Raw genomic sequence first — 15,411 nt, forward strand, 5'->3', positions numbered from 1 at the left:
CCCTAAAAACTGCCTCAGCCACATGGAGCTGCTGTGCCCAAAGTCACCACCCTTCCCCAGGGGCAGTCACTATCCAATGGCAGGTTGGTATGGGAGAACAAAAGCCTGGGTCCCTTGCCTTTGAAGGGCCATCCCAACTTTAGAACCCTCAGAACCCTGGCCAAGGCTATGGCTGTGATGCAGACACATCTCTGCCCAGCCCTGCTTCCCTCACTCCCTTAAAGGGGAGGTTCCCCAGGTTGCTCTGCTATAGACCTCCTGCATGCAAATCTCCATTTCAGTCTGTTCCCTGAAACCCCAACTCACCACGGGCTTATTGCTTTCAACCAGGCCTTTCCCTGTTGCCTGTAAAACAGAATGCATTTCCAGCTTTTTTCTTATTATTTGACACTGGAAGCAAGTGACCTTTCCTGAGGGCTTTTTATTGCCAGTGACAGAAGAGAAATACACAGGACATAAAAAATCCCCTTCCTAGGCTCCTTCATTTCTTACTGAAAACATTCTACTTTGGGTCCCCAATTTTACTTGTTAAATCATGTAGGCCCTGTGAAAAAAGATTTAAGTGCACAAAAGTGCTAGTAATGGTGAATTTATTTGAGACAAAGAACTCAGTAAAGGTCAGCTAATGTTTGAGAGGAAAGTTCAATCACTGATCAGCCCAGGTATTTTACTGCGGAAGTTGGGGTGAGATTAGGGCCAAGATGAGTCCTCATAGTGGCGGATGGTGGGAAAATGCAATGGCAACAGGAGCTTTCACTCACTCAGCCCTACTTTCTCTACTTTTTAAGATATGAGAATGACCTGGGAAGAAATAATTTAATAACCATGAAGACTCAGGTTACCATGGGGCTTGGGGTGGAGTATGGAAGCTTTCCTGAGGAAGGGATGTTTCAGCTGGGGATGAAAGGAGGAGTTTTGCCGCTCTGCAAATGGAGACTTCTTGCCAAGATGACTTGAACAGGAGGGAGAAATGGGCATCCCTGGCAGAAACAACTTCTAGAAAGAAGGGGAGGGAAACCCCAGGGAGTAGCAGGGGCAGGAGTAAGACACTCCTTAGGACTCTGGGCCACCCAGTGTGGCAGCAACTCAGTAATGACCATCCCTGTTCCAGGGCTATAATTACATCAAGGTCCATCTGTATTCTCAAAATGGAAGGGTTACCTGGTAAAATGGCGCTTTTATTACCTTACTGCTGCTTCTTTTCTTATGCTTTTTTCCCTTTCCCAGTTGAAACAGATAGCCTTCAGAATTGCTACGGCTAATTTTCACTTGGTTTCTTTGGCTTCTCTCTGAACTGAGTTGGGATTCACTTTCTACCCTTGACAGTATAGGTGGAAGCGTGACTCTAGATAAGGCCCCTTCACTGGGCTGCATGTCGGTCAGCTGCACCAAGGCTTGCTGATGCTGCTCCATTATCTGGGTGAGCCATGAATCTGGAGAAGCTCTAACCGGCTGGCTGTCAGAAGAAGAATGGAATTTCCTTAATGAAAAAAGAGGCACAAATCTATTAATAAAATCCAAATACATAAGACATCTAGCATTACAAGTCTTTATGAACCATTAATTTGATGTATTTATCACTCTCAAATCAATGACCTTTAGCTTAATCTTATCATGAATACATTAATTTCTTATTTATCTTAAACTCCTCCTCTTTTTCCTTTAAGACAGTATACATTTTATTTAGAACTTTTGTTTAGTGCATTCAGAATAGAAAAAAACACCATTTTGAAAAATCAAAGACCTTCCCACTGCAAAATACCTAGAAATGTTGCATTACATTAAACATCCTTTAAATACATAGTTGAATTGGTAAGATAAATAGAAATCTCCAAAGACCAAAACGAACAAAAGGAATAAAAACCAAAGCAGATTTTAGATTAGCTGAAGTTATAGCTTTCTTTACAAGAGTTTTGGGTCTACAGGCTTGAGTTTTAATAGTTAATGCTGGTATAGGATATGCAAGATCTTGGTACTGTGTGAGGCAAGGAATCAGAACTAAGATCATTGTGAGAAGACTATAACTTGAGGTGCTACATCCTCAGTTAAAAGCGACATTAATTAAAAACCCATTCACCAGCCATGAGAAACAACAAGTAAGTCTATCTGTCTTGGTCTCCGGGCTCTGAATAGAAAAACAACCCCCACTCCCTTCAAAAAACCCAACAACAACAACAACAACAACAAGCTCTTGTGAATATCTATAGGACACTATTTGGATTTCAAATTTACCTTACCCACAAAATCACGGAAATCCAACATAAAGAAACTAATATAACAATGATCTTGGATGAGGGATACTTCTGCAGTATCTGGCAGAAGCAAATATAAAACTTCTCTGGAGAAATACACTCCCACCCAAGCCTGCCTAGGTTTCCACAGAAAAGGTGGCTAAATGTAAGTTCACAATCCAAAGTCCTTGCCCATAAGAGAAACAATCTACCAAGTATGAGAGTGAGCAGACACACATGCACACACATACGAATAGCAACAGTAGACTTCCAAGAACTTCAGATGATAGAGATATTAGATAACATTCATAAGGTAGTTTAAGATGAGTAAAGACATGAGAAAAGAAGTTAAGAACCTGAGAAACATATTTAAAAATCCTGTATTTTGGAAAAAGAACAGAGAGGTTTTAATGAGAACCAAATAGAAATTCTAGTCATGGAAAATACCATCATTGAAATTTAAAACTCAGTGGATACATTAAAGAGCATATATTGGACACAGGTAAAGAGAGATTTATTAAGCTGGAAAACTTATTTGAAGAAATTTTTCAGAAAGAAGCACTGAGAAATAAAAGGTGTAAAATAAAAACAGTTAAAAAGGCACGAAGTCTAGAATAGACAATCTAATATACAGCTATTTGGGGTTCCTACAGGAGAAAACAGAGTAAATTTGAGAGACATAATATTCAAAGGGAACATGTGTGATAATTTTTCAGAATTTATGAAAGAGATGAATCTTAAGATTTAGGAATTATAGAAGAGTCTCAGGCAGAATTAAAAATTTCATACCTAAGCATATCACAATGAAACTTCAGAACACCAAAAACAGAGGAAACACTTAAAAACCAATAAAAGAAAATAAAAACAAAACAAATGTTAATTATATTGACAAAAGACTTTTCAAAGCAATGCAGAAACCAGGAGACAGAAAAGTAATATTTTCAAATAGTTGAATTCTTCACAATATTAAACTATAATTCAAAATAGCAAAATAAAGAAGTTTTCATGTAAATTTACCATACTTGCTAAAAGAACTTCTAAAGGATTTACTTCAGGAATAAAGGGTAACATGGAAGAAAGGATGTGAGGCAAAGACATTAATAAACAATTGGCTAAATATAATACAGTATTAACTCTAGACAACAATAATAAAAGCAGTGACTAATTTTGAATATACAAGGTGATAGAAAAGTTGCTGAACAAAGTAATATGTATGACAGGAAAGGTGACTGGATTAAAACAATCTAATAATTTTGAACATGTTCTAGAGGAGAATGGGAATATGAATTTAATGCTAGACTAGTTAAGTACATGAGTTACAATAAAATAATATAAAGAGAATATATATTTGCAAATCAGTAGAAGGAAAAATAAAGAAAATTCTATCAGGTTAATAGAGGATATAAAAGAAATAGAGAAGTACAGAGAAAGTAGGGTGATTCGGAAGGACAAATTAAGATGGTAGAAATAAATTCAAAGGTATCAGTGCCACAATAAATGTAAGTAGTTTTTTTGGTTGGTTTGTTTTTTGAGACAGCGTCTCAGTTTATCACCCAGGCTGGAATGCAGTGGCAAGATTTTGGCTCACTGCAACCTCTGACTTACGGGTTCAAGTGATCCTCCCACCTCAGCCTCCTGATTAGCTGTGACCACAGATGCACCCCACCATGCCTGGCTAATTTTTGTAGAGACAGGGTTTTGCCATGTTATCCAGGCTGGTCTCAAACTCTTGGACTCAAGCAATCCTCCCTTCTCAGCCTCCCAAATTGCTGGTATTATAGGTGTGAGCCACTGCACCTGGCCTATAGTTTTAAGTCACTAGTTAAAAGTGAGTTTAAGAATGAACAAAGAAACAAAATCCAACATACTATTTAAAAGAGACACACTTAAATCCAAGAAGACTGAAAAGTTTGAAGATGATGGAAAAAATACACCAGACTCAACGCTGAAAAGCTGGTGTAGCTGTATTAGTATCAGAAAGCATAAACTTTAAGAAAGAAGCATTATTAGGAATAAAAATATTGATTACATCAGGATTAAAAGAATTCATCAGGAAGATGTATCAATTATAAATCTGCATGTACCTAATAACATAAGTTCAAAATATATAAAGCAAAAATTAATGGAATTGTGAGGCAAAACTGACAATTCTTAAAGAGGGAGATGCCAGCTCAACAGTTTCAGTAACTGATATATCAAACAGAGAAACCTAATTAGGCTATAGAAGACTTAAAAGACCTATTCAACAAGCCTACTCGTACACAGAATGTAAGTACATAGAATGATGTAATCAACAACCGCAGAAAACAAACGAGGAACATTTGGTTACATTGACCAAAACATTAGGCCAAAAACAAGTATCAAAAAATATCAAAAACTTGATATCATGTGAATGATGTTTTCTGACAATAATTGTTTTGTTAGATATATAACAATAAAAATATCTAAAATAACCTTATATGTTTTGAAATTTATAAACATACTTCCAAATAACTGATCATCCAAGAGGCAATTATAATGGAATTAGAAAATACTTAGAACTAGATGAGCGAGGTGGCTTGTACCTGTAATCCCAGCAGCTCAAGGGGCTGAGGCAGGAAGGCGGCTTGAGCCGAGGAGTTTAAGACCAGCCTGAGCAACATAATGAGACCCTGTCTCTAAATAAATTTTAAAAATTAGTTGGGTGTGGTGGAGGCTGTCTGTAGTCCCAGCTAGTGGGGAGCCTGAGGTGGGAGCATCACTTGAGCTCAGGAGTTGGAGGCTGCAGTGAGCTAGGATCACTCCATTGCACTCCAGCCTGGGCAACATGGTGAGACCCTGCCTCTAAAAAGAGAAGAAAATACTTAGAACTAAACAATAATAAAAATACTACATTTTAAAACATGTGGGAAGCAACTAAAACATACTTAGAGGAACATTTATAATTTTAAATTATATTGGAAAAGAAGAATGCCTTAGAAGTAATGAGCTAAGCATTTAAAACAGAAGTTAAGGGCCGGGAATGTTAGCTCATGCCTGTAATCCAAGCACTTTGGGAGGCCAAGGTGGGTGGATCACATGAGGTCAGGAGTTCGGGACCAGCCTGGCCAACATGGTGAAACTCCGTCTCTACTAAAAATATAAAAATTAGCTGGACGTGGTGGCCCACGCCTGTAATCCCAGCTACTTGGGAGGCTGAGGCATGAGAATCGCTTGAACCTGGGAGGTGGAGGTTGCAGTCAGCCGAGATCACAGCAATGCACTCCAGCCTGGGCAACAGAGTGAGACTCTGTCTCAGTAAATAAATACATAAATAAATAACATAAGTTAAGAAGTCAAAAACACTGAAGTAAATTCAAGCAATATCAAAGAAAGGAAGTAAATATATGAGGACAAAGATGGATAAAATAGAAAACAAAACCAAAACATAGAGGAACAGTTGTTGTTTTTGAAATGACAGATGAAATAGACAATCCTTTTGTGAAGCTGATGAAGAAAAAGAGAGAGAAAACACAAACTATGGTGGTTTTTTCTGAGTTAGAAGGACAGAATAAATTTCTGCTTTGAAAAAGGAATTTCTGGCCAGGTGTGGTGGCTCACGCCAGTAATCCCAGCACTTTGAGAAGCCGAGGTGAGTGGATCACCAGAGGTCAGGAGTTTGAGACCAGCCTAGCCAACATGGCAAAACGCTGTCTCTACTAAAAATATAAAAATTAGCCAGACGTGGTGGCACGTGCCTGTAATCCTAGCTACTTGGGAGGCTGAGGCAGAAGAATCACTTGAACCTGGGAAGCAGAGGTTGCAACGAGCCGAAATTGTGCCACTGCACTCCAGCCTGGGTGACAGAGCAAGACTCTGTCTCAAAAAAAAAAAAAAAAACTAAAACAACAAAAAGGGAATTCCTATTTCTTGTCATGGTCCTTACCAAACAGGAGGCACCCACAGTGACCTGCAGTCACACAGGCAGCTGGTTACCATGTAATGTTTTACATATTCAAAAAATAAAATAAAATTTAAAATCAATGAGAAGAAAAGAAAATCCTAACACTGACTACAAAGCAAAACAAATGAATCTAACTGTATGTTAAACTGATTACCGCTACCAAGAGAAAAGAAATAATTTCTGAAGTAATTTTGAGTCAATGTAGTTTGCTTGTACACCCTTAGAAGGATATAGAGGGAGGAAAAAGAATGGCAAAGAAATCATGAGCTTTACTTGGACTGACTGTTTGGTAGTGGTACTGGCATTGTAATTATAAAACTATTTGTACATATACTGTAGGGAAGGGTAAGTGTGTTAACATATTGATGTTTTGGTAAACTAAGGTTTTCACTGTTGGAAAAATGAGATACAAATATGGAAAAGGAGAAGCATGAGGAAGAATCCAGAGCTGTTGGATTTGAGGTATCTGTGTGACCCCAATAGTATACAGAAATATGTATTGGTATAGGCATACTTATAGAAAGAGGTTCAGGTACAGGTATTTTCTAGCTCTAACTGCTGAGATCTTGGGTCTAGAAGCAATAACATTTCAGTGGCAATGAGAACACATAGCTCTCAAATCTTGGTTTCTAAATTCCATTCCTTACTAAAAAGAATTAGGGCTTTTTGGAGAAACTGATGCTTCCGCATGAGTCCAGGGAAAGTCCAAAGGTAAACCTAGAACATATTACTATGCCGGAAAACAAAGAAGTGCTCAAAGACAAAAGATGTTACATCAAAAGGACCCAGGAGCTGGAGTGAAGGGGCTCCCACTGCTCAAATCCAAGACAGTGAGAACATATACAGTATAATGATGGTAATAGACTTTAACATGTTTATAGAAAAAGATTTATGAGCCCATAATGATACTAGAGAGAGAGAGAGAGAAAGAAAGAAAGAAAGAGAGAAAAAGGAAGAGGAAAAGGTCTTATTTCAACAGCCATGTAATGAATGTATAGGTATTGATAGAATTATAAAATCACTATTTTGCAACCCAAATGTAATCAATGATTTAGGTAAGCATTGTCAGTGGATGCTAAAACCACTGTACAAAAAGCTGTTGAAAACTAGGATATTTACACTGTCTCAAATATTAATTACTTATAAAGGGAAAATGTTCCTTTACAATGGGGAGATCTGGTAGTCACTACCTTAATCAAAAGGTTTAACTTAGCATCACCAATAATATGATAGCCTGATAGTATGTATCCCCTGGTATAATGCAATAAAAAGTACACCAAATCACATAGGCAGTATTCTTGCCTGAAATGTTCAACCTAAATATAACTATCCAAAAACAATAAATTTTTTCCAAAAAGGCATTGTTATAGAAAACAATGAAAAGTGAGCATTGGACAATTTGTTCTAGATTTTTTTTTTTTTTTTTTTTTTTTTTTTTTTTTGAGACAGAGCCTCATTCTGTTGCCCAGGCTGGAGTGCAGTGGCATGATCTCAGCTCACTGCAACCTCTGCCTCCCGGGCTCAAGAGATTCTCCTGCCTCAGCCTCCCGAGTAGCTGGGACTACAGGTGCCTGCCACCACACCTGGCAAGTTTTTGTATTTTTAGTAGAGTGGGGGTTTCACCGTGTTGGCCAAGCTGGTCTCGAATTCCTGACCTCAAGTGATCCACCTGCCTTGGCCTCCCACAGTGCTGGGATTACAGGCGTGAGCCACCATGCCCAGTCTGTTCTAGATTTTTTTTTTTAATTAAAGAGACAAAAAGCAAATTAAATGTATGAACACTGAATACTGGATCAGGAATTTTTTAAAAAAAAAGCTGTAAAAGACATTTTGGAGACAAGTAATACAATTTAAAAATGTACTTATTATACATGATACTGTGTATAATAACGTCAATATTCTTAGATGTGATAATGGTGTGATTGTTGTATAGGACAATGTCCTTATTCTTAGGGGCTGAATATTGAAATATTTAGAGATAAAATATTGTGATTCTGAACTTCCTTTCAAATGGTTCAGTAAATAGATAGCAAATGTGGCAAAATTTTAGCACTGGTGAATCTAGATGAAGGACTACAGGTGTTTATTGTAGATATTTTCCCCCAAGTTTTTATTAGGTGTGAACAATTTCAAAATGAAAAGGTGGTAGAAAAAACATGGCAGAATAAACATGTAATTTAACTCTCAAATGCAAATCAAAATTATATATAAAGAGATTTTTAAAAGACATCAACCCACAAAGATAAAGAGAACAAAATGGGGGAAAAAGAGCAAATATTTTGGAAGCAGAAAGCAGATGGTTGAATGGTAACTGTCTTAGCAGACTCAAAAAAGTGGAATCTAAGTTAGCAGCAGGTAAAGCAGAGAAGCCACAGTTTACACCATAGAATCCTGTAAGGCTCATGAGCTGCAAGTGGGAGTGGTGGTGGTGAAAGTCTATGTGAGAGTTACTTAAAAAAGATTTGGTTGAAAGTCTGTTTAAGAAGCAGTCAGGGTCGGGTGTGGTGGCTCTCGCCTGTAATCCCAGCACTTTGGGAGGCCGAGGTGGGCGGATCATGAGGTCAAGAGATCGAGACCATCCTGGCCAACATGGTGAAACCGTGTCTCTACCAAAAATCCAAAAACTAGCCAGGCGTGGTGGCGAGCGCCTGTAGTCCTAGCTGCTCAGGAAGCTGAGGCAGAAGAATCATTTGAACCTGGTAGGCAGAGGTTGCAGTGAGCTGAGATCGTGCCACTGCACTCCAGCCTGGCGACAGAGTGAGACTCCGTCTCTGGAAAAAAAAAAAGTAGCAGTCACATCTCCAGATCATCTTCTCCATTTTGTGCACCCAGGCAACTGTCCCTTCCCTCTCTCCGCAGCTCACTGGAGGTTTTCATTCTGAAGAAGCCAACGAGTCTTCTGCCTGTGAAGCACTAAGCACAGATAATAAATCTGACCACCAAGAGAAAAGACCTAAAACTTACAGGAAGGGCTTCCTATCACATGGCCCTCACAGATCATTCTATAGGCACTCAAAGTTAACAAGCACTGTCACTCAGAGCTTCCAATAAGCTTTCTAGTCCCTCATACTTGATCAGGAGAAGACGATCAAGAACTGCCAGACATCTGACACAAGCCCTAAGGTGGAAGGCAGCAAAATAGGAGAAGAGAAACAAACATCACTGACAAAGACCTAGAGGAAAGAGAAACAAAGCAGGGAATTAAAAACACTTAAAAATTCAGTCACAAGGGCCCTCGTTGAAAATCTAAGAAGATGTTGAGAAAAAAGGATGTTGTATCCACGAACAAAGACATGAGGCTATAAAACGAAGAACATTCAGAAACCAATAACAGAAACAACAACAAAAAAATCCTGTTGGAAATTAACAAACATGATAGCAGTAGAAAGGCTGGAAGCTAGGACTGAGAAACCCTCCCAGACAGTAGAACAAAATTACAAAGAAATGGAGAATGAAAGAGAAAACAAAATCATAATAACAGTCCTGGAAAAACACATCTGAATCACAGGAGTTTCTAGAAAGAGCAAACAGAAAATGGTTGAAAGGAACTACCCATAAGATGACTCAAGACATTTTCCCAGAACTGAAGGTCACATGTTTTCAGGTTTAAAAGCCCCGGCTCAATCTATGAAAATAGACCTATACGAAGGCGCACTATTATGAAATTTCACTTCAGTAGAGAAAAAGAAAAGATCCTAAAGCTTCCAGAAAAAAAAACAAAACAAAACCAGGTTATACACAAAGGATCAGGAATAAGGTGGCTTCAGATTTCTCAACAGCAACACTGGATGCAAGAAGGCAATTCTAGGGACAATGATTTTCCATCTAGAATTCTACAATCCTCTGCCAAGCTGCCAATCAGGGGCGAGGGCAGAAGAAAGATAATTTCAGCAAGATCTCAAAACATTTACCTCTCAAGCAATGGAGGATGTTCTCTATCAAAATTAGAGAGGAAACTGAGAAAGAACGGGGATGGAAAAAACAGGAAGGGTGACGAAGAAGAAGAGTGAAGAGGGTCTTCATGAGGACATGGAGATTCTCAAGGATAATATGAGCACAACAACAGCGGAATGCAGTCAGAAAACAAGTGTGGCACAAGACACTGGCACGCTGAGAACTGCCCATCACCCTGTCCCCTGTCCTTGTACCATGTTTTCAATCTGAAAAAAATGCCGGAAGGGGTGCTCAAACAAAATAAGGAAAACGTGAGATACTGAAAAAGAGAATCCTATCAGAAGAAAGGCAAAGGGAATCCTCAGCAGGACAGCTGCATAGCAAGTCTAGAAAGAGAAAGAAAGTAAAGGTGTCTAGAAAGTCTGGCTCCAAGAAAGAGACAAGAATTGAGAAATTGTCCGATGGGGTTGTCCTTATGGAAACTTATACTAAGAGGCTACTCATAAGTGTAGGATCGATTAGCTATATGTACAGAGAAAATTAAGCAAAAGCAGCCCAGGAGGTTGAGGCTGCCAAAAAAATTAAAAAAAAAAAAAAAGAAATGAAAACAGGGACATGATTATAGATATAATAAAGGTGGAATAATATTAAAGTTATTTAAATACTACAAAAAGCTTTATGACAGTACATTTTAAAACTTGGCATAAAAGGAAAATTTTTCCTAGAAAAATATAATGTATTAAACTGACTAAAATGAAAATGAAAAGACTGCAAAATCTTACAATGATTATAGTAAATGCATCAGGAGTTTAAAATCTGCTCACAAAGAGCAAAAAGCCAAACAAAACCCACCAATGGCCCAATAGTTTTAGAGGAAAATCCTATCAAACCTTCAAGTGACAGATAAGGCCAATTGTATATCAAGTGTCCCAGAGGATGCAAAAAGAGGAAATAGTCCTCAACTCATTTTATAAGGCTGGTATTTTCTTGATAATCCACCCAGTCAAGGCCAGTGGCAGATAGGAAAATTATAAGCCAATTTCACTTCATGTATATGAAAATGTTAAATCTTAAACAAAGTGTTAACACATCAAATCAAGCAACTTATTAAAAATGCACTATGACAAATTGGGTTAACCCTAGGAATAAAAGGATAGTGCATCATCAGAAAAATCTGTTAACATATTTCATCACATTAAAGGATTAATAGAGAAATGTTTCAACTAATGCAGAAAAAGTATTTGATAAAATCAAATACTCATTTATGATAAAAGTTATTTGCAAAGAGGAATAGGAGGAAATTTCCTATCTATCATCTATCTATTACCAAAAACTAAATTTTTTTTAATGGTAAAAGTGTTAGAAACAATCTTTCTAAAATCAGGAAAAAAAAGACAAAGATGCCTGCTATTTATCATTATCTCTTCTAGGAAGCTAACCTTAAATCTTATTAAATCTACATTCCATACCACCAAGTGTAGCACTTAAATGTTCTTTGATCAACTCACGAGGGAATAATTGTCTCCCTACTTTGAAAGTTAAGTTCCTTGAAGGTGCCTCACACACCATACTTCTTTTGTACCTTGTATAGCATTTAGCATTGTAGCATTATATTCAGCATCTTAGGTATGTAGAAAGGACGTTTGATCGAAGAACACCAAGAAATAGTGCCTGAAGTAATTTTTAAAATAACTTTCATTTTCCTGTTTATAGAAGTTATACATTGTAGGGAACTTGAACTGTTCTGAAAATATAAGAATTCATTTTTAAAATCCCAATCTCTCTCGCTAGAGATAACCGCTATTGACATTTTGGTGAATTTTTCTTCTGTGCATATTTTAACACAGTAGAACTCATACTCCTGAGATGTACTTTTTTTTCCACCAGTGTCATTCAACCCAAGGTGTAATTTTGTACCTTACTATTTTCTTCCTACAGAAGCATTTCCTCATAACCATAATTTTTAGTGGTTCCATGATACCAAATATCATAATTTACCTAAACATTCCCTATTGTTGGATTTTTAGGTCACTTTATAAATGATGATTTTTTTTGTATGTGCATATTTTTCTGTATTTTAGATTATTTTCTCAGGATAGGTCATGATATTGTTGGAGATCATTTGTTTCCTCCAAACATTACTTGTGACCCTCAAAACACACGGATGTTTTTTGACTGTGTCCCTCTGTCCTCCTCTCCCTCCAACTTCTAGTTTAACTACAGTGGAAAAACAGAGGAGACAGGGAAGAGGAAAAGAAATCCATCAAAAGTAGACTCTTGGCTGGGCACGGTGGCTCACACTTGTAATCTCAGCACTTTGGGAGGCCAAGGCAGGTGGATCACTTGAGGTCAGGAGTTCGAGACCAGCCTGGCCAACATGATGAAACTCTGTCTCTACTAAAAATACAAAAATTAGCCTGGTGTGGTGGTGAACACCTGTAATCCCTGCTACTTGGGCGGCTGAGGCAGGAGGATTGCTTGAACTCGGGAGGCGGAGGTCGCAATGAGCCAAGATCATACCATTGCACTCCGGCCTGGGCAACAGAGCAAGACTCTGTCCAAAAAAAAAAAAAAAAAAAAAAAAGTGGACTCTTTGAGGCAGGAATCAGAGTTAAGGAAGTTGTTAGGTGAACTCTTCTTCTCACCTAGCCATCCTTATGGATTCCTCTTCCCCTTCTCCATCTCCTGTCTTTCTGCAGCAGTCTCTCCTTTCTCCTCTAGAAAACCACTCGAGAAAACGGAATTCTTACCATAACATTTCTAAGTTCCTGTATTTTGTCTCTGTATAAGGCTGTTTGGGTTGTTTCTTATTTTCAGTTGATCCATGAGTATTTACGTGATAAACAAACTGAGACACTTTCTGGCTTAGGAGCACATGTCTCTTAGAAAGTTCATTAAGGTGGTTCAAATCCATGTCAGAAAGGGTGTGTAGCTGCTGATATGAACATCTTTTCTCTTCTTGGTCTTCATGTCCTCTTTCTTTATTAACATTCAGCCCAGAGTCATATCCAGTAGAGTTTTTATGTAAGACCTTGTCAAAAGCCTGTTTTGGTGGAGCAAATGTATTGGAGGTTTCTTTGAGATTCTGGCTCCTAAATGTCCTTGAGGCTTGTACATCACTGTTAGAGGCATGCATAATGACAATGGATTCAGGCTTTCTTGAAGTATTAAGAGGCTTATTTTGGTTTTGTTGCTGCCTGGGAGGGTTATTCTGATTCCCCTGACTGGCAGTCACCTCTTCCGTTGTGAAAGACTTCAGGTCATTCTGGTGCTTTCGAATCTTGAGCTTGGCTGGTCTTCTAGAAGGCTGATGGTCATTCACCGTGTCAGAAGGTTGCCCTCTTGGTACATTGCTTGATTTTGTACTTTCATATTGAGACCAGTGTTCCTGGTAATTCTAAAGAGATATTTTGGTTAATGTAAAATTAGAAGACTGGCACTCTTCACAAATCTTATTTTTTTTTTTATTATTTATTTATTTGAGACGGAGTCTCGCTGTCTCCCAGGCTGGAGTGCAGTGGTGCGATCTCAGCTCACTGCAAGCTCCGCCTCCCGGGTTCACACCATTCTCCTGCCCCAGCGCACAAATTTTAAATTAGTGTTTTTCAAATTGGGGGTTAAGACTTCTAGGAAGGTGAACATACAACTGAAAGCAGATAAAGAAAAAGTAAAGGATTTTTTTCCTAATTTCAGGAAATTGGAGAGTTAATAACTGAGTAATTCCTCCTGGAAATTTAGGATTATAAGCCTAGAAAGAAACAGAAAGCTTAGAATGGGCTTTATACTAAGGGCAAGTCTTTGGCTTCAAAGTTTAACTTTTAAAAGTTAAGTCTTTGACTCAAAAGTGTTGCCAACTTGGGGGATGGGGTGGGGAAGCTTTACTTTGAGACATACGGAGAAAGTACAAATGCGAATCTACATCACAGTATACAAGCTTATTTTAAGTAACATGAATATTTTTAAAAATCTCAACCAGAAAACACTAATAATTTGCTTTACAAACCAAGTACAAATCTAATATTAAATACAATTCAGATGATCAGATCTTTTTACTCATGCTGGTCAGAAGCTAGAAATGACCTCTTCACCAGATGAAACAAATTAGATTTTATTCAGAGGATTATAAAAGAGCCTGTGCTGTGATAGGACATCTGTGAAGCCACAAGGGCTGTTTTGCTTCTGTTCCTTAATATAGCCTGCGCTCAGGCAATCAAACATCTGGGGGAAATATTTCAATTTCAGAACAGTCTTTATGCTTTTCAAAGTCTGCTAACAACAAAATGTACTCCTGGTATAATAGATACACTATGTAACTATATTGTGCTATTGCCATTTAGAAATATTTTCCAAGGAATAAAGCACTCATTACTTTGTGAAAAACTAGCTGAGTTAAGAGGCCTTTGCAAAGAATGATTAAATGCTTATTGAAAACAGCAGGATGACCATATGCATCAGTGTGTTATATAACAGCAACATATTTCTTCCTTTCTGAACACATATACTAAAAAATCTCTTTAGCTTATATCTATAAAACATTAACTGAAAAATGCAACAGTTGGATGAATGATTATTTTAACTTGCTAGAAAGAATGATCAAATTACTGTGATAAGAGTTCAGCTTTGATTTCTCTTTTCTGATACATTCTGATACAACCACTAAGACTCATCTTATTCCTGTATAATATTAAGCAGTGTTCTATTTCTAGTGAAATCACGTTATAATAATGTTGAGATTGTTAAATTTAAAACAGTAATATACAATGTTACTTATCATATTATGTTTTTAAGAAACAATGACTTCTAATTTGAAATTTAGAAGCTGTTCTTATGAGAATTTGAGCTTTTTGGGGGATTGGCCAGGCTCTGATTAGTTCCTACATACTTTAAATTTTTACTTGTGGTGCTCCCAAAAAAGGGAAAGCTTCTTTTCTGTGTTCCAGGTAAATTCTAGGTATTCCTTCCATGCAGTAAATTGAGCTGCATGGGGAAATGTGGGCAGGAAGGCTCTGCAAATCCATAGCTCTAAGAAAATCCTTTCTTGTAATGGATCCAGAAAATAATTGCTATTTTACAATATTATAGGTGTGGTCGTGGAACAATAGAAGCTCTTTTTATGGCTGGCAGCACTGTTCGCGAAGGTCAAAAATGCCCCCCTTGACTGTGACCTAAAAATATTAATTGATGCTGAGAATGTCATTCTTTTCGATATCTGTTCAGCCTTTAACTCGCTAGAGAAGTAACCAGGATGCTGCCATCTAAATGTACTTTTCCTAGTTTTCTCTCTTTTCACCAAAAAAGAAAATACTTACTTCTCAGGAATTTCTTAGGTACTAGATCTGAAATCCTGGGTTACCACTTGATCTT

At 37.7% G+C, this 15,411-nt stretch overlaps 1 protein-coding gene across 5 annotated transcripts in view; it reads right to left on the reverse strand.

Annotated features, from left to right (window-relative positions):
* JHY (junctional cadherin complex regulator) overlaps nucleotides 1-15,411 on the reverse strand; it is a 73,321-nt gene that overhangs the window by 11,754 nt on the left and 46,156 nt on the right. For 4 of the 5 annotated variants that reach the window (XM_030829042.1, XM_030829039.1, XM_030829040.1 and 1 more), the window contains 2 exons: nucleotides 12,798-13,444; nucleotides 1,186-1,480 (listed from right to left, as the gene is read on the reverse strand). The exons of the other annotated variant lie outside the window; for it this stretch is intronic. In XM_030829042.1, the coding sequence (XP_030684902.1) occupies nucleotides 1,186-1,480; nucleotides 12,798-13,444 (942 nt within the window). The remainder of the gene's footprint in view (nucleotides 1-1,185; nucleotides 1,481-12,797; nucleotides 13,445-15,411) is intronic. 5 annotated transcript variants of the gene reach the window in all.

This window comes from Nomascus leucogenys, chromosome 15 (genome assembly GCF_006542625.1).
Source record: "Nomascus leucogenys isolate Asia chromosome 15, Asia_NLE_v1, whole genome shotgun sequence".
Taxonomy (NCBI): Eukaryota; Metazoa; Chordata; class Mammalia; order Primates; family Hylobatidae; genus Nomascus; species Nomascus leucogenys.